At 38.6% G+C, this 19,318-nt stretch overlaps 1 protein-coding gene across 8 annotated transcripts in view; it reads left to right on the top strand.

The window, feature by feature from the left end:
- Window positions 1-19,318, top strand: part of DOCK10 (dedicator of cytokinesis 10) — a 269,317-nt gene that overhangs the window by 117,522 nt on the left and 132,477 nt on the right. For 7 of the 8 annotated variants that reach the window (XM_059393595.1, XM_059393597.1, XM_059393600.1 and 4 more), the window contains exons 2-3: window positions 1,401-1,520; window positions 17,431-17,520. In XM_059393595.1, the coding sequence (XP_059249578.1) occupies window positions 1,401-1,520; window positions 17,431-17,520 (210 nt within the window). The remainder of the gene's footprint in view (window positions 1-1,400; window positions 1,521-17,430; window positions 17,521-19,318) is intronic. The other variant, XM_059393598.1, reaches the window with a different exon arrangement.

Here is a 19,318-nt window from a genome sequence, read left to right as displayed (position 1 = left end):
TAAACATCTTTCCTCCAAAAATTACATGGAGTCCTGTGTTTTTTGTTTGCTAAGTCTGGCAGTCTTAACTCGACGGGCCACTCCAGAGAGAATATTCACCATACATCATCTTTAGTTTACTTAAGCATTGTAAAATGGGTTTGTTCTGTTTTGTTTTAATGCTGAAAGTACATGGAAGTTCTTTTTAGTGGTCCACGATGTCACATCTTGTTTTTGATTTTGTTTATATTTAGAAAAAACTTCGACTGCTACTTAGAGGAGCCAGTCAGCAATTATTAAAATGTTCGTGGAAGTTTTTAGGGCCTCACCAGCAGAGATCTTCCAAAGAAGGTCTTAGAAATCAAAACTAAACCTCTGTGCTCTGCAGACTAGGGAGGGGTGAGGACAACAGGAAACTGTTGATGGCATTGGCGTGCTAGAGAAAAAAAAAAGGTTTTTTCCATTTATGAGATTCCTCCTTAGCCTCCAAAGTTCATGGTGATCACTCCAGCTCCTTACAGCCCCCAAATAATCTCAAAGACCATCCCTTGTCACTTAAGTTGTACAAATATTTCATCAAATGGCAAGGGAATTCAAGACTGTGTCCTTGATTTTCTGTTTTGCAATGTTTTATTCTGTATTTGGGGACCCATTTTTCTCACGTTTGGCATAAACACATCAGCCTTGTAATGCTACCATCACACCTTTTTCCCCTCTGGCATTTGTCATTTGGTGTTATAGGCCATTTCTTTGAGGGAAGTGCCTCTCATCTTGGCTTCCAGATTTTAAGGCGATGTGATCATCTGGCTAATTTTTCAGACTCTTCTCCATTTCTACCACAATGCATCCATAATAGTTGCATTGTTCAACCCTGCTAGAGAATTACCCAGCTTCTCTCTGTTGTGGCAAAGAAACAGAGAGCCAAGCAATTAATCCTGACACAGGATCCATGCTTCAGGGACAACGAAGACAGCCTGTGATACTTTGCTTGCTAATAGGGAGCCAACATTTTAAAATAGATCCAAGTAAATCTCACAAGGAAGGATCTAATTCAGCAAAACTGTTGATGATCGTAATACTACAGCAAGAAAGCAGAGGACTTTTCTTCAAACTGACAAAGATAAAGTTCACATAATTCAGCGGGTATGTTTGGCTGAATAGCATGAGCTTTGGGAGCTCAGTGAGAACAGCTTGAATTACTGAGCAAGAAGTCAAGTATTTCAGGATCTTTTCATATTATTTCAGATCTGGAAATAATAGTTATGTGGCTTTGCCCTAAATGCCTGGAATCTCTGTGACTCTACTGGAAGGACTGCATCATGTCAAAGCCTTGGTAGCTAAGAAGCGAAATTCAACCACACGTTGAGAAGAAGCAAAATTATATGTGTCAGTGGTTAATGTCATATTTTCTTTTTCCACAGCAGGAAAAGCCCAGGCTCCTTGAGCCTTTGGATTATGAAACTGTCATTGAAGAACTTGAAAAGACCTATCGGAATGATCCCCTTCAAGATCTTCTGTTCTTCCCCAGTGATGACTTTTCAGTAAGTGTTATTTTTCCAACCATCTAAGTTTGGGATGGCCCCAGAGATGATAAAAGATCCTCTCCAGTCGGGTCACTGTCTTCCCTTATAGATTCAGGTTGGGCAGTACTCTTTCCTGGGGCTACCCTACATCATAGTCACTGTAGTGGGAAGCCACATCCGCCAATAGAGAATGCCCGAGGTCTTGGCATAGCTGAAAGTTCCACAGTGGCCTTTGGGGTGGGAGATGCACAGAGTACTGCTCATTCCAGATGGTACCCCTGTCCATACCAAAGTCTGGGTACCTAGCCTCCCAGAGCATTTTTTCTCTCACCCATTTCTAACTGAAAGCTTCTGAGCGAGTTAAACCAGCCAAAGGCAGAGGGAGGAATCTCTTGGCACAGAACATGCAATTCTTAAAAATCACCCTTAATCTTGGCTGTCCTTTGGTAAGGAACTGGTAAGGCTTGCGGGCAAAGAAAGAGAGGCCAACACATCTTCATGGAAAGATTTGTGATCTGAAGACGGTGCTCTCTGGCATGTGGAATGTCCTGAAGATCGTAGAGAGAATGAATAAAAGGGCAGTTCATTGTGGAATTGGAAACAAACACAGTAAACTTATGGCTGATGAGCACTCACATGTCTCCAGCATTCCATTTGTGGTCATCTCAAACATTTTTACATTGTTAAAAAATATCTGTGTAAATGGAGATCTCAATGAGCAGATGGTGACCTTTCATGTCTTTTCCTAAAAGAATGGTGTTCAGATATCACAAATAAATATCTTAAAGTCAATGAAAAGGTAGCTCCAGGGTAACCCTGGGAAGTAACCACTGTCCATGGGAACCTCTGCTGAATTTCTGGGGCCTCATGCTCATGCTTCTTCAAACAGCCTCACACTCCCATTCTTTCCTCTTACTTTTGGGGCAGATCTGGCTTCTGGTTTCTAAGGTGAATTATTTTCACCTTCTTCCATGGATTATTAAAAAAGAAAGTAGATGGAAGTTCACCATGTTCTGTTCCAAGTATAGAGAATGATGGAAGAAAGGAGATAGATTTATAGGAAGGAAAAAAAGGAACTATCCCAATTTGTTTTTCAGATTTTTACACGGGTCCTACTTTACTGGTTGACACACATTAAGAGAGGCGGATCTCATGCAGAAATGTCATTTCCGTGGTTTAGACCACCAGGGCTTGAACTGCAAGCACAAAGTTGAGCCACATTTTATTATTATTATTATTATTTTTATTTCCACACCCTCACTTTCTTTCATACTGAAGATAAAACTTTATGAACAGACTCTTTCTGTCAGACAATACAAAAATCCTTGAAACTTGGAGACATTTTCTTCTAGCTCTGTCATCCAGATATATGACAAAAGCTACTCCAAATTCCCCTAGTTTCAGAAGAAAGTGGATGGGATGTAACAATTGCACTGAATTTAAATTCATATTCTGGCATTTTTTTCACAATCATTTAAGTTAAAAATTGTCTGATTACTCTAGGACCTTTGTCTTCCTTAATCGTGTGAACAGAGCATATAATAGCATACATACTTCTTTGTTTTCCAGAAGTGAATATTCCAGTAAATACACTGAATTCTTTCCTTTTCCGGTCCTTTGCTCAACACCCTCTGTGGTCACCCCCCTTGCCTTCAAAATGAAGGGAAATCATGTTTTTGAGCAATGGTAAGGATTACCTGGGATGTGTGTGGACAGACTCTGCTCACCCAGTGGGAAGTGGTAATAGAGTGATCACCCCCATCCCTGGGGCATCACAGAATGGAAGGAGGGGAGAAGCTCCAAACTTCCCACCCTCCCTCCAAAAGCCCCAAGCCTGGTTATGCCCTACAGGTGAGAGAATCCAGCTCACTTCCATGTTTGCATGTTACCAAGCACCCTTACTTTAGGCAGACCTGATTCATTACTGGCTTTATTTAATCAATATTTATTTTGCACCCACAAAGCACTGAATATAGAACTGCACTTCCCAGATAAGTGAGGCAGGCAAGAAAAGAAAAAGCCCTGTATTTAAGGAGTGTGTGCCCTAATATGGATGAAAGTAACAGTTGATTAAGAATCCTGGCTTCTTATGGTTGAGACATACCAAGAAACAGGGGCTTCAACTGTTATTTAATATATCTTACAGGAAATTATTTTCTACCAAGACAGGATTCGGGCAGTGTTTCTCCCTACTCACCCCGCTGACCCAAACCACCACATCGTTTTTTGTCTAGATCCCCAAAAGTAGCTTTTAACCAGTCTTCCTGCCCTCTTCCTTTGTCCTCATTTAAAGGAAGTTTTAGAAATACAAATCAGGCAATGAATGCCACAGCTCTAGTTAAAAATTTCCAATCGTTTCCCGTTGCGTTCAGTGTCAAACCAACATGTCGCCATTGTCCCCAGCACCTGGTTCTGCATGACCTCAGAGCCTTTATCTCCCCGCCCTGTTTCCCTTGGTCACTGCATGGATACCTAGCATTCTCTATGGTTCCCTGAACTGGCAAAGCTCATCCCCTGTGTCAGGGCCAGTCTGCTCTCTTGCACGACGGATTCCTGTTTTTCATTCATAATTCAATTCAAATGCTACCTGTCCAAGGAAGCATCCATGACTCCAACCATGTAGTGTCCCTTTATGACACCACATTTTTCTTTTCTTTCTAGTCCTGCCAAACCTAGAAGGACCTCAGTTTGCTTTTTCTCTCTTCTATTACTCGTTCCTTGCCATGAGGATGTACCCTCGAGCAGGATGGAGATGTGTTCTGTTTTGATCACTGGGAGATCCCCCTCCCCCAGCAGCTAGAGTGGCACTTGGCACAAAGCAGGTGGAAAATTAACATTTATTTCATGAATTATCTTTCAAAAACATGTGGATTGTTATTTTAGAATATACCTTTAATTCTTTGAGTACTTTTAGGAACCAAAAATTCCAAAGTGGAATTTCAGTATAAAGAGAGTGAAGTAATTGGTTTTGGTTGATGAGGAGGAAAGTGATCATTAATGTGATACTTTCCTCTTCGACACAACCCAACATATCACCTTAGGAAAACAGCCCTAAGATCAGCTGATCGCTAAGATCAGCTCCAGAAGCTCATTCAGCTGGTACAGTGCCTGCCACATAGCCACTATCAACAGAGGCTGATTTCCTTTCTGCACCCCATAATGTACCTGCTTTCTGTTACTAGGCGTGGGAGAAATCAGTTTTTACCTGTATTTTAAGTACCCAACACAATGACAGGGTCGTGAGCTTTCGTGAAGATTATGGAACATTGACTTAAAAATCGTCTTCTTCCTGGTAAAGAAACTGAAGTAAAAGTATTTCCCATTGTCTTGGCACATCCAGTGCGTGGGTCCTGGGAGCAGGCATTGTGATCTCTGGGACATTTTGCATCATAGTGAATCACTAAGAATAAACGGCCTTAGGTATATTTCTTAGCTCTTTCATTTAAAAAACATGAGCTACTTCATTTATTGTATTTGGGACTCTTGCTTTTCTTATCTTTCTTTCTGAAGCAGTTAGTAATAGAAACTTAGGACCAAAAAAATAAGAAACTCAGTCACCAAATTGTGGCTTCATAAAATAGGCAAGGAGACTAAGAAAGGAAAAACAAGAACTAAAGAACAGTTTCAAGGACACAGTGAATCATAGTGTTGAGTGACTCAGTTTGAGGAGAAACTGATTAAAAAAAAAAAAAAATAGCAGAACCAAAAATGAGAAAGCCAGGAATGAGTTTCCTATTGAATAACAGACACAGAAAGCCTGATGTGGAATCACCTCCGGACTTAACAAAAGCTTAAATAAGAAAGTTCAGAGGTCTGTAAGCTATCACACCGTGGAGGGCCACTGGATTGCCTGCATTTCAAAACTGCCCATGCCAGGAGAACTGCACTATTTCAACTCAGCACCATGGCTTACTTTCTGTGAGTTAAGCTGCATGTATCAAGGGCAACAAAATGAACAAGAAACAGGGCTTACACTTGAAAGGTTATGCTTTTGACACCAAGAGGTGCCACTTTCGAAGTCAAAAGTCTGTGTTGTGCATGGGAAATGACCTGCCTGAAGAGTTACATGATATTCTCAAATCCCCTCTTCATCTCAGTAGTTCAGAATTAGTGTCTCTGGGTTACCTAGTGTATCCTGCAGTTCCCATTGGCTTATTATTATTACTGAGTGAATCATGAATTCTTGATGTACCAATGGCTTTTTCTTTCCATAGTATGTTTTAAGCTATAAAAAGCAACTGGTGTAAGGGGATTTCTGGACTCAACCACATGGCTCATTTTGTTGCTAGGAAGCAGAAAGACCCCAACATCTTTTAAATTGAAAAGCAGAAAGGTCCTGAGTCATTAGTGGTTTTTTTTTTTTTTTTCCTTCTTCTTGCTTTACTGAGACACAGCTCAACATTTTATAAAACTCTCAACCTCTTTTCAGTTTTTGGCTTCTGAGACTAAAAAGTAGGCTTTAAATGGCTCACAGTGTTGATGAAAGAACAATTGTAATTGCAATTTAAAAGGTAAGTGACAGTCTTTGTCAAACTAGGTTATTTCTAAGTTTTAATATTCCTCTCATTTGTAAGCTAATGAGGTTGAGATTTTCAAAGGCTCTTGTTCAAGGATGTAGTGTATCTGTGAAGACAGAAATCAAACACGAGCACCTTGACTTGTAATTTACGTTTCTGTTTATGTAACAGAAACGCTACAGAAATGTAACGTTTTACACGTAACAGAAACGTTACAGAAACGTTTACGGTTCTGTCTACACAGCATGCTTATGGCCAGCAGCTCCTTAGAGAAATAAGATGCATTATTTGGGGAAATATTAACTCCCTGAATCCCACAATGGGTACCATCAGAAAATTGGTGTGGTAGTGAAGAATTCTAGAGGGATTATTTCAGTTGAGTAAGAATATATGGCGACTTCTCTGGGCTTGATCAAACTAGGAAGATAGACACAAAAAGTGTACATATAGACTGGTACATGAATGTTCATAGAAGCATTATTCATAAATGTTTCCAAAGAGGAAACAGTGCAAATGTCCATCGACTGAAGAATGAATAAATATACTGTGGTCTATCCACACAATGGAATATTACTCAGTCATTAAAAAAAAAGAATGAAATAACTGATTCATACTACAACATGGGTGAAACTTTGAAACCATTATGCTAAGTGCAGAAGCCAGTTACAAAAGACCACATATGGTAGGAGTCCAACTGAAATGTCCAGAAAAGGCAAATCCACAGAGACAGGAAGTTAGCAGTTGCCAAGGCCTCAGAAGAAAGAAGAACGGGAAGTAACTGCTAGGAAATATAGAGTTTCTTTTGGACATGATGAAAATATTCCAAAGTAAAAAATGATGATGGCTGCACTATCCTGTGGGGGGGGAATATATATATATATATATATATATATATATATATATTATATATATAATATATATACATATAATCACTGAATTCTACATTTTAAAAGGGTGAACTCTATGGCATGCCAGTTATGTCCTAATAGCACTGTTATTTTTTAAGAAAGGATTTTTTAAACATTAATGTAAGGGTAATATAGATGGTCAGAGATAGGGTGCAAAAAAAATCACAATACATGTCTATATGCAAGTACTTCACTCTTCTAAAGGAATAAACAGGTGTACTAAAGAAACAATAAAGAACATGGTAAAGCATTTAATTTATTGTTACTTTTTATTTCTAATGCATATTTAATGTGTCTTGCTTATATATCAGCAATATGCATATAATATTATATATATATATATAACCAGAAATATATGTATATATATGGGGGGGAGAGAGAGATGTTGAATTAATCACTAGCAGAGATTTTGAATCTAAAATATTCCAGAATGGAGCTGCCGACTTCATGTATGATACAGACAATAAATTTTAGATTTCAGAGCAGAGAAAATGTATGTTGGATAAATTAGAGAAGATTTTCAGGAGATGGCACTTAATACTAAGCCTCAGGTTAGAAAAGAACAAGAAAAAGCAAGGACTTTTCTGAGAGGAAGAGGAGCATGGATGGGGCTTGTGCAAGAATGAGTCCAGTGTGGAAGAAGGCATGTGAGCAGCCCTATGGAAAGATGCACGTTGGGTTGGCTGTAAGCAGGTTAGCTGGTGGCAGGCCTTGCCCGTCATGGGACCATGTCCACAGGCCTCACATCAAGGAGGTTCGTTCTCTGTGCCTCCTTGGAAAGAGAACTCAGACCATAACCTCTGAGTACTTGCCAAGGGAAGGTATATTAAGTGTATCGTTGGAGCACTGTGTTCTATGAATGCTCACATTTTCCCATATGTAAAATGTATCATCCCTACCTCTTCAGAGGATACAAGACACATTTTGGAGCCTGCAAAATGAATCTCTCTCTCTCTCTCTCTCTCACACACACACACACACACACACAAAATGAAATGACTTGCTAAGTGGTTTACCAATCTAAGAGTAAAAAACTTGAACCAGGTCCGCAAATGTCCCTATTTATATTCTTATTACTTGAGAGATAAAGAGAGAGAGCAGAGTGGAGGGGCAGAGGGAGAGAAAGTCTTAAGAAGACTTCGCACTAATAGAATTCTCACGTTGGGCTCCCTGCGGGGTTGATCTCGTGACCCTGGGATCACGACCTGAGCCACAACCAAGAGTCAGACAGTGCCACCCAGGTGCCCCCTACTTAACTTATTAAATACTGTGATAAGTTCTAGCTTGACTTGGCTAGATGATGACAACTATCCAGTTATGGGCAACGGCTCACTTTTTGTGCATTTCCCATACAATTTAACTTCAACAAAACAAGAAAGTCTTCCCCTTAAAGCACAATGAATGAGTCAACAATGATGAAAGGTTCAGCATAGGGAATATAATCGACAGTATTGTAATAGTGCGGTATGCCGACAAATGGTAGCTACGCTGAGCACAGCATAACGTATAGAGTTGTGGAGTCACTATGTTGTACTTGAAACTAATGTAAAATTGTGCATCAACTATATTCAAATATTTTAAAAATAATAAACAAATGAATGAATAAAGAGGAAATTATCTAGAGGGTGAGCACAACGAAGGTAAAATGATATTCTCACATACTTAAATAAAACAAAAACCACAACAGTACTCTTCTGAATGTAATAAAAGGTGTTTTTCAAGCAACTTGCAAAGGCTTCTGTTCAAGTACAAGTGTCTGCTCTACCAGAATATAAGGCCATATCAGTGCCTTGAAAAATTTAGGTGAAGATCACTTTTACACACATTTTTAGGTGGAATTGATTGTGAAATGTCTTAACTATAAGGCTTGTTGAATTCTCCAGTTTCAGACTGATTAGTTACTATAAACACCATCATTTTTGTTCTTTTTAAGCAGCTGGGATCTACAGTACTGTCCGAGGAGGCTTTAGCTACAGGATAAGAAAAGCAGCTTTTTTTTTTTTTTTTTTTTAATACTTTGAGCAGTGGCCATTGGCCAATTGAGAAATGGCCGTGATGTGCTTCAAACAAAGTCTTCTGTGGTCACTTCAGCCAGCAGAATGGTGGCTGTGTCAAAGCCGCGGAGACTACCCGCTAAAGGGTGGAAGGAATCAGAAAGTGTCGTGGTGGTAGTTAAAAATGTCTGAGTATCATGGACCTGAAATTACAAACATTAGAGCTGCATGCCTCATTGCATAAATAAAGTGACAGTTTTTATTTCCAAACACCTAATCTCTGGACAGTAAGCCTCTTATAAAATTCTACGACCAAGAGGAGCTCGGCTGAGTTCCAGTGCTGTTTCGGATCCGTTTCATGCAATTGAGCTCCTCTAATTGTCCACCAGAAGGTCTGTAAAAAAGAACAGGAAGTCTTCTGTGGCCAAGACAATTTGTAGCTGTCTGAAAGCATCTAATTCTCAGAAAAGAAGTTCTTTGCAACCATATTAATACCCTCAACAAATATGACTGCATACTTCTCTTCTTATTTGATCAATTTATCTTTGCTTCAGTGGAGACACATTCAAGAATCGTGAGTGGAAAGGCCACAGTTCTTAAAGCTGAAACCTTATGGAGGCCTTCTTTTTCAGCCAAATTCTCCAGAAGCACAGCAAAATATAACTGAGATAACTAGCATGTCATAGGCGTTGATTATACATGTATGCCTTTTCTTATACCTGTGTATTCTGCACAAATGGGAAATAATGCAAATTGTAAAATAATGGTTTAGATTTATCACACGATTACATGAGGGTGATTCAGACTCAGTTATCTTATTAAGAACCAATATCATTTCATAACTAGAGGTCATCAGGAATCACCCCTAGCTATTATACCTATGGTTCCTTTTATAAAAGCCCCAACCTGAATGAATTTCCAATCTCATACATTGCATGAGGGGCTCTATCTTTACTGTATGACGTTCATGAATCAAGTAGCTATGTGATCATTATTACTGGAAACCTGAATCCAGATATCAGAAACTTACTACTAAGGAAACAAAAATTTTCTTAAACCAGCTCAGTCTTCACAAGGTGGTATTATACCATAGTGATCTTAGTGGAGCACCAGATACAGCTACAAAAGAAGTCTGCATTTGAGTCGTGTTACTCTACTCTCAATCAGACATACAGTATTTGAGAGCAACTATTGTTTTTTATTTATTTTTAAATTAACACATAAAGTATTATTTGCCCCAGGGGTACGGGTCTTTGAATTATCAGGCTTGCACATTTCACAGCACTCACCATAGTACATACCCTCCCCAATGTTCAAAACCCAGCCACCTTATCCCTACTCCCCTGCCCCCAAGCAACTCTCAGTTTGTTTCCTGAGATTGAGTCTCTTATGGTTTGTCTCCCTGCCAATCCCATGTTGTTTCATTCTTTCCCTCCCTACCCCCCATGACCCCCAGCCTTCCCTCTCAAATTCCTCATATCAGAGAGATCATATGATAATTGCCTTTCTCTGGTTGACTTATTTTGCTTAGCATGATACCCTCTAGTTCCATCCACATCATTGCAAATGGCATGATTTTGTTTCTTTTGATGGCTGCATAGTATTCCATGGTATGTATGTGGGTGTGGGTGTATATATATGTATATATACACATCACATCTTCTTTATCTATTCATCTGTTGATGGATGCCTAGTTCTTTCCATAGTTTGGCTATTGTGGACATTGCTGCTATAAACATTCAGGTGCACATGCTCCTTTGGATCACTACATTAGTATCTTTTGGGTAAATACCCAGTAGTTTCATTGCTGGGTAGCTCTATTTTCAACTTTTTGAGGAACCTCCATACTATTTTCCAAAGTGGCTGCATCAACTTACATTCCCACCAACAGTGTAGAAGGATTCCCCTTTCTCCACATTCTCACCAACATCTGTCACTTCTTGACTTGTTAATTTTAGCCATTCTGACTGGTGTGAGGTGGTATCTCACTGTGGTTTTGATTTGTATTCCCCTGAAGCCGGGTCATGTTGAGCACTTTTTCATGTGTCTGTTGGCCATTTGGATGTCTTCTTTGCTGAAATGTCTGTTCATGTCTTCTGCTCATTTCTTGATTGGATTATTTGTTCTTTGGGTGTTGAGTTGAAAAGTTCTTTATAGATTTTGGATACTAGCCCTTTATCTGATACATCATTTGCAAATATCTTCTCCCATTCTGTCAGTTGTCTTTTGGTTTTGTTGACTGTTTCCTGTGCTGTGCAAAAGCTTTTGACCTTGATGAGGTCACAATATTTCATTTTGCCCTTACTTCGCTTGCCTTTGGTGATGTTTGTAGGAAGAAACTGTGGCTGAGGTGAAAGAGGTTGCTGCCTGTGTTCTCCTCAAGGATTTTGATGGATTCTTGTCTCACATTGAGGTCTTTCATCCATTTTGCGTCTATTTTTGTGTGTGGTGTAAGGAAATGGTTCAGTTTCATTTTTCTGCATGTGGCTGTCCAATTTTCCCAACACCATTTGTTGAAGAGACTATCTTTTTCTGTCAGACATTCTTTACTGCTTTGTCAAAAATTAGTAAACCATAGAGTTGAGGTTCCATTTCAGGGCTCTCTATTCTGTTCCATTGATCTATGTGTCTAGTACCATACTCTCTTGATGATTATAGCTTTTTAATAGAGCTTGAAGTCTGGAATTGTGATGCCACCAAATTTGGTTTTCTTTTTCAACATTTCTCTGGCTCTTCAGGGTCTTTTCTGGTTCCATATAAATTTTAGAATTATTTGTTCCATTGTTTGGAAAAAATGGATGGTATTTTGATAGGGATTGTGTTAAATGTGTAGATTGCTTTAGGTAGCACAGACGTTTTCACAGTATTTCTTCTTCCAATCCATGAGCATAGAAAGTTTTTCCATTTCTTTCCATCTTCCTCAATTTCTTTCGTGAGTACTTTATAGCTTTCTGAGTACAGATTCTTTGCCTCTTTGGTTAGATTTACTCATAGGTATCGCATGGTTTGGGTGCAATTGTAAATGGGATTGACTCCTTAATTTCTCTTTCTTCTGTCTTGCTTTTAGTGTTTGGGAATGCAACTGATTTTTGCACATTGATTTTATATCCTGACACTTTACTGAATTCCTGTATGAGTTCTAGCCATTTTGGAGTGGAGTCTTTTGGGTTTTCCACATAAAGTATCATATCATCTGCAAAGAGTGAGAGTTTGGCTTCTTCTTTGCCAATTCAGATGTTCTTTATTTCTTTTTGTTGTTTGATTGCTGAGACTAGGACTTCTAGTACTCTGTTGAATCACAGTGGTGACCGAGGACATCCCTGCCATGTTCCTGACCTTAGGGGAAAAGCTCAGCTTTTCCCCATTGAGAATGATATTCACTGTGGATTTTTCACAGATGGCTTTGGTGATATTGAGGTATATAACCTCTATCCTTACACTGTGAAGAGTTTTGATCAAAAAAGGATGCTATACTTTGTCAAATGCTTTTTCAGCATCTGTTGAGAGTATCATATGGTTCTTGTTCTTTGTTTTATTAATGTATTTTATCACATTAATTGATTTGTGGATATTGAACCAGTCTTCCAGCCCAGGAATAAATCTCACTTGGTCGTGGTGAATAATCATTTTAATGTACCGTTGGATCCTATTAACTAGTATTTTGATGAGAATTTTTGTATCCATATTCATCAAGGATATTGGTCTGTAATTTTCCTTTGTGATGGGGTCTTTGATTTTGGAATCAAGGTAATACTGGCCTCATCAAATGAATTTGGAAGTTTTCCTTCCATTTCTATTTTTTTTGGAACAGTTTCAGGAGATTAGGTATTAATTCTTTTTTAAATGTTTGGTAGAATTCCCGGGAAGCTGTCTGGCCCTGGTCTCCTGTTTGTTGGTAGATTTTTGATGACTGCTTCAATCTCCTTACTGGTTATGGGTCTGTTCAGGTTTTCTTTTTCTTTTTCTTCTTTTTTTAAATTTTATTTTATTTTTTCAGTGTTCTAAGATTCATTGCTCTGGTTTTCTATTTCTTCCTGCTTCAGTTCTGGTAGCTTATATGTGTCTAGCAATGTATCCATTTCTTCCAGATTGTCAAATTTGCTGATGTATAGTTGCTCAAAATATGTTCTTATAATTGTTTGTATTTCTTTGGTGTTGGTTGTGATCTTTCCTCTTTCATTCATGATTTTATTAATTTGGGTCCTTTCTCTTTCTTTTTGATAAGTCTAGCCAGGGGTTTATTAATCTTATCAATTCTTTCAAAGAACTAGCTCCTAGTTTCGTTGATTTGTCTTACTGCTCTTTTAGTTTCTATTTCATTGATTTCCGCTCTGATCTTTATTATTTCTCTTCTCCTGCTGGGTGTAGGCTTTCTTTGCTATTCTTTGTCCAGCTCCTTTAAGTGTAGGGTTAGGCTGTGTACTTGAGACCTTTCTTGTTTCTTGAGAAAGTCATATATTGCTATATAATTTCCTTTCAGGACCACTTTGCTGTGTCCCAAATATTTTGAACAGTTGTGTTTTCATTTTCATTTGTTTCCATGAATTTTTTAAATTCTTCTTTAATTTCCTGGTTGACCCATTCAGTCTTAAGTAGGATGCTCTTTAGCCTCCACTTACTTCAGTTCTTTCCAATTTTCCTCTTATGATTGAGTTCCTGTTTCAAAGAATTGTGGTCTGAATATATGTAGGGAAGGTATGCACTAGATTTAGGGTGTATTTTCATCTAGCAGAAGAAATTGTATCCCAAAATTTTAAGGGGGAAAAAAAGTGTTATAAGAAATAAGTTTAAATACAATGAAGGGATAAAATATGACTATAAAAGTGGAATTTTTAAAAGATTTTTAAAAGGTACTGATAAGATAAAAATAGTTAAAAACGTTAAAATAGGAAAGAGGAAATTTTTTAAAAAATAGAATAAGAAAAAAATAGAATTTAAAAATTTTAACTTTAAAAGACTAAAGGGTTATGGGGAAAAAAACCATGAATTCTATGTGTTGTTTTCCCCTAGCTTTGGAGTTCTGCAGTTCTCATAGATTGGTGAACTTGGTCTTGGCTGGATGTTCTTGCTGATCTTCTGAGGGAGGGGCCTGTTGCAGTGATTCTCAGATGTCTTTGCCTGAGGCAGTATTGCACCACCCTTGCCAGGGGTCAGGCTAAGTAATCTGCTTGAGTTCGCTCTCAGTAGCTTTTGTTTCCTGAATGCTTTCTGTACAGCTTTGGAAGACAGGAATGAAAATGGTGACCTTCCAATCTCTGGTCCCATAGGAGCCAAGAGCTTGGGGCCCCACTCCTCAGTGCACCCTCAGAGAAAAGCAGTCAATCCCTCCCATCTCCATGGTCTCTGCAGCACTCTGTACTCACCTGGCCTGTGACCAAGTGTTTCTATCTCTGGCACACAGCCCCGTTTGGAGTCTCCAAACCCAGCAGATTCCTGCAACACGCTCCCACACCACTCCTTCTGGAGGAGGAAGGAGGGGGTCTCCCTGGATCTGTTGCTTGTAGGGTCCCTGCTCAAAGAGCAGCGGTCTGACTGTGACTTGAATCACGGTTTAAGGTAATCCCGAGCTGAGAACTCACTGCTCAGCTCGGTTTCTGCAGCCATCTTCCTCACTCTGGTACATGGGAGCTCTGCCACACTCAGACACCCCTGGTTCTTTCTGTGGCCCGAGTGTCCTGAGATCACACTGTCCCCGACAGGGCTCCACCTCCTGCTTGACCTCTGGAGTGACTTCCCTCAGTGGAGCAGACTTCTAAAAGTTCTGGTTTTGTACTCAGCTGCTCTCTCACTTGTTAGGCGCCAGCCCCTCCCCACCACGGTCTATCTTCCTGGTGTTTTGGATTCACTTCTCCACACATCCTACCTTCCGGAAAGTGGTCGATTTTCTGTTCCTAGAATTGCTGCTCTTCTTCTCTTCAATCTTCTGTTGAGTTTGTAGGTGTTCAGAATGGTTTAGTAAATCTCTAGCTGAACTCCTGATGATATCTCAGTCTCAGACTCCTCTACCATCTTGCTCCACTCACCTCCAGCAACTACTGTTTTTTAAAGCAAGGAACTAAAAGGAAACTGCACAGGATAATGAGAAAGAAGAATGGTATTTTTGTATAAAAATGTATTGTAAAGTAATGACTGAAATATATAAAATTGTTTTGACTAGAGAGAAAAAGATCCTTAATCTTGCCAGTAGATTATAGTATGTAATGTTCCCCAGAAACACCAAGTTGGTGACACTGTGTATCTGAGAATTATCTATTCAAACAGGAAATGAGTTCTCCCCAGATGATTGAAAATCTAGAAAGAATCTCCAAAACTCAATTTTAGCATGGATTTTAATTTTTTACTTCAAACTTTCAATATAATTTATGTACTCTTCATCTTCTAAGGAGTATACAACATAAAAAAAGCAACTTGAAAGAGGCAATTCAAAAGGAATAAAAAATGTAAAATCTAAATAATAAGTCCTAAATTGACCCTATCTTATTTCACATGGGTGTATCTACACTTGGCTTATATTGATAGCTATGGCCCTGTACCACTTCTGAACTCTGTTCACACAACTGCAGTGAAATCCACTGATCAAGGAAACTCAGTCTACAACTGCATTTTAGGATGGACATTGATTATTATCATATGATGTATCTAGAATTTCATTTTCTCATTATTTTTTATCCTCTGATGTTTTTTTAAGATTTTATTTATTTATTTGACAGAGAGAGATCACAGTACACAGAGAGGCAGGCAGAGAGAGAGAGAGAGAAGCAGGCTCCCTGCTGAGCAGAGAGCCCGATGCGGGACTTGATCCCAGGACCCTGAGATCATGACCTGAGCCGAAGGCATCGGCTTAACCCACTGAGCCACCCAGGCGCCCCTATCCTCTGATTTTGATAGAGTCACATGACATTCTTCCTCTTTCACAGTGTCTAAACCCATGCTCCAAAGTATACACATGCAGACATGCACACACACACATACACATACACACACACACACACACACACACACACATTCAGCATACCCATTCATACATGCACAGACACACACGTGCTCACACAGCACACACACACCATACCCACACTCACACTACACATACTTATACACACACTCAAATATAGCATACACACACTCAAATATAGCATACCATCATGCATCATCAATAACCATGCACCCATACTCACAGACACACTCCTGTACTATGCCTAATCATACACACTTATGCAGACACATACCAGCATACCAGACAGACACACACACACACATACACACACATTCATGCACAGAACCCACATATCCATACACACTCAACATACTTAAGAAATAAATATTTAAATACCCAACTGGACACGAGATTATAGTAGTGAACAAAAGAAACCAAAGTTCTTGCCTTCAGGGAGCTTATATCAAGGGTGAAGCAAAAGGGTCATTTGAAGAAAACATGAGTCTTGGACTGGAAGAAAAGGTCTGATGATGCAGTTGGAGACCAAATTCCCTGAGCCCCTTCCCTATCCAACTTCTCCAAAACTCAAGAGGGGTTTTGAGATTCTCATCTGTTTCATTAATTGGTCTAGAAAAAAACCCCACTTCACCTAGAACAATTAAAATGAACTTTAGTTCCTGCTTTAGAAATGCTGATGAATCATTTGAGGATTTGGGGATATGCAAACGGAAAAACCCCAAAGGTTGGTGCCATGTATGGTAACAGACTCATCACCCCAGGGCCTCTGGAACCACCAAGGAGTACAGACTAAAGAAAGCTACAGGCAGGTGAGAGAAAACTACCATTTTTAGGGTCTCCCACACTCCCCACAACTTGATGGAGCTGAACACTCTATATGATATAAAGAAGAAACAACCTATGAAATTCTGTTTTGGATGTTTTATTTTAAGAGATCTTTTATACTTTTAACATACGTCTATTCATTTAATGCAAAGTTGTTTGCTGAGCACTGAAGGTAAAAACATTTCACTTATTTTAACAAAAATCATGAGGCCAAAAGCACGAGTTATTTTTTTCTTCAAGATCCAGGTTTACTGAATGCCCTTGCTTTCCTCCCACCCTTAAAATTGTGACCACACACACACACACACACTCACAGCTTCTAAAAATGGATTAACTTTACCTTCAAGAAATTATTTACACTACGATTAAAATCATGATGCTTTTATAAGTTTTCTCTTCCACTTCAAATTTATTTTAGGAGTATAACAACAACAAAAGACATAATAGAAATAAGCTGGTCAGAATACACAGATGCCCCAACTATTGTTTCCTACAGCGAAATGAAATAGCCTCAAAGTATGAGCTCCACTGATAGAGAGTAATTTAATAGTGCTGGCATTGACAAGCTATCGGAGGGCTGGCTCTTCTCTCCTAGAGATTGAAAGTTTCTCTGTCTTCTTTTACTGTTAGGTAATAAAATTGAAGACACTTTTCTATTATATTTTTGGTATGATGGTCTGCTCCGTGCTTCTAAGTTGGAGAAACTTAATTTCTCTTTATCGTTCTTCCCAGACGGCAACGGTGTCTTGGGATATCCGGACTTTGTACTCCACAGTACCTGAAGACGCAGAGCACAAAGCAGAAAATTTACTGGTGAAAGAGGTAAATGTGAGCTTCCAATCATTTCTTTATAAAGCTCTGTTAAAAGTTGTAATGAGCTCAGTTCAACTTCCTATCATCATTGCCTCCCTTTACTTTTCAACAGAGAATTCCAGATGCTATGATTAATTGATGTCTTCCAGCTGGTGTCACCTGTAGATTCTTTGCATTTTCCTGTTAATCATTTTTCAGTATCTGGTGACTCTTCAAGCTTTGGACTTTTTTTTTTTCTTTTGTTTTTATATTGCTTAAACTCCTCACATTGAGGAATAGTTCTGTATTCTTAATGGAAAAATTTAATTTTATTTTGCTTATCTAGACTGAGTTGTTGGCAAGGCCATAAGATGTGAGAATTTTGGATAACAGAGTTTCTATTTTGAGAGAGAAATATTGGCTCAGTCTGTTAAGTGTCTGACTTCAACATAAGTCATGATATCAGGGTCCTGGGATCGAGTCCCACTTTGGGCTCTCTGCTCAGTGGGGAGCCTTTCTCCCTCTCTCTCCTTGCCCTGCTTATGCTCTCACTATCTCTCTTTCAAATAAATAAATAAAATCTTTTTAAAAAGAGAGAGAAAGATACATCTTTTTTCAGTACTAATTATGGAAATAGTTCATGGTGAAACCCTGTGGTTATGATAAAAATCTGTTGGTATAGCATTTGCTCGCATTCAGATGGTATAAGAGAGACCTACAAAACTGCTTCTTCTTCTAACCAGACCTAGAACGCTTTACGGCAGCTCCTTAGAAGATGTTCCTGGAGTAAATAAATGACGCTAATCCTTCCTTTACAGAAAATGCAATGGGAAAATTTAGCATAGGCCAAACTGAATTCTGACAGAAAATGGTGTATCCCAGTTAGTATTTAATTAAAGCTATATCCCATAGCAAAACCCTTTCTCAGCTCTTAAACATATGTGCATGAATATAAGCTAGCTTTATTAACATACATATTAATATCAATCTGTATTAAACATACATACTTTATATTATACACTTCAGTCCAAATCTTCTGCCATAAATTTATGGGTCTTTTTTTCCAGTTCCATATTTATTTCCCAGAGTTCACACTAAATTACACTACATTCTAAGGAGTTAAAAAAAAGGAAAAAGAACAGAATCAGATAACATCAGGCTATCTGGGTATACTATTTTCGTATTTACTGATAAAAATAATAAATGTGACGTCAGTACCAAAATACTTTGTTTACATTCATCTTAGAGGAAGTTTTAATATCTGGTAGGGCATCACAGTTTAAAAAAGAGTTGACAAATCATTTTTTACACAAAAAAATCAGAACCGCTAAGACAAGGTCTACAAAAGTTCTTCAGCAAATATGTAAATAGGTGCTAACTTGGGATATGAAAAATTTATGATATTGAATTCCTAACTGGGAATATTTAATCAGTGCTTCCTGAATGTTCTTCCCTAAAACATTGCACTTTTATGTAAAGATCTTTAACTTGCTGTTAAATTTATTTCCAGGTACTTTATAGTTTTATTGCAAATATGAGAATTTTTTTTAAAGATTTTATTTTATAGAGCAAGAGAGAGAGAAAGGGATCACAAGCAGGGAGAAAGGGTAAAGGGAGAAGTAGACTCCCCGATGAGCCGGGAGCCCAATGCAGGACTGGATCCCAGGATCCTCGGATCATGACCTGAACCAAAGACAGATGTTTAGCTGACTGAGCCACCAAGGAACCCACAAATGAGAGAATTTCTTTAAAACAAATTCCTTTTCTTACTGTTCATTGCTGATATTTTTGAAAATATATTGACCTTTGAATATGTATCACCAGCTCA

The sequence above is a fragment of the Mustela nigripes genome, chromosome 3 (genome assembly GCF_022355385.1).
Source record: "Mustela nigripes isolate SB6536 chromosome 3, MUSNIG.SB6536, whole genome shotgun sequence".
Taxonomy (NCBI): domain Eukaryota; kingdom Metazoa; phylum Chordata; class Mammalia; order Carnivora; family Mustelidae; genus Mustela; species Mustela nigripes.
The sequence above is the reverse complement of the archived record's forward strand: the minus strand, read 5'-3'. Positions and strand labels throughout refer to the sequence as shown.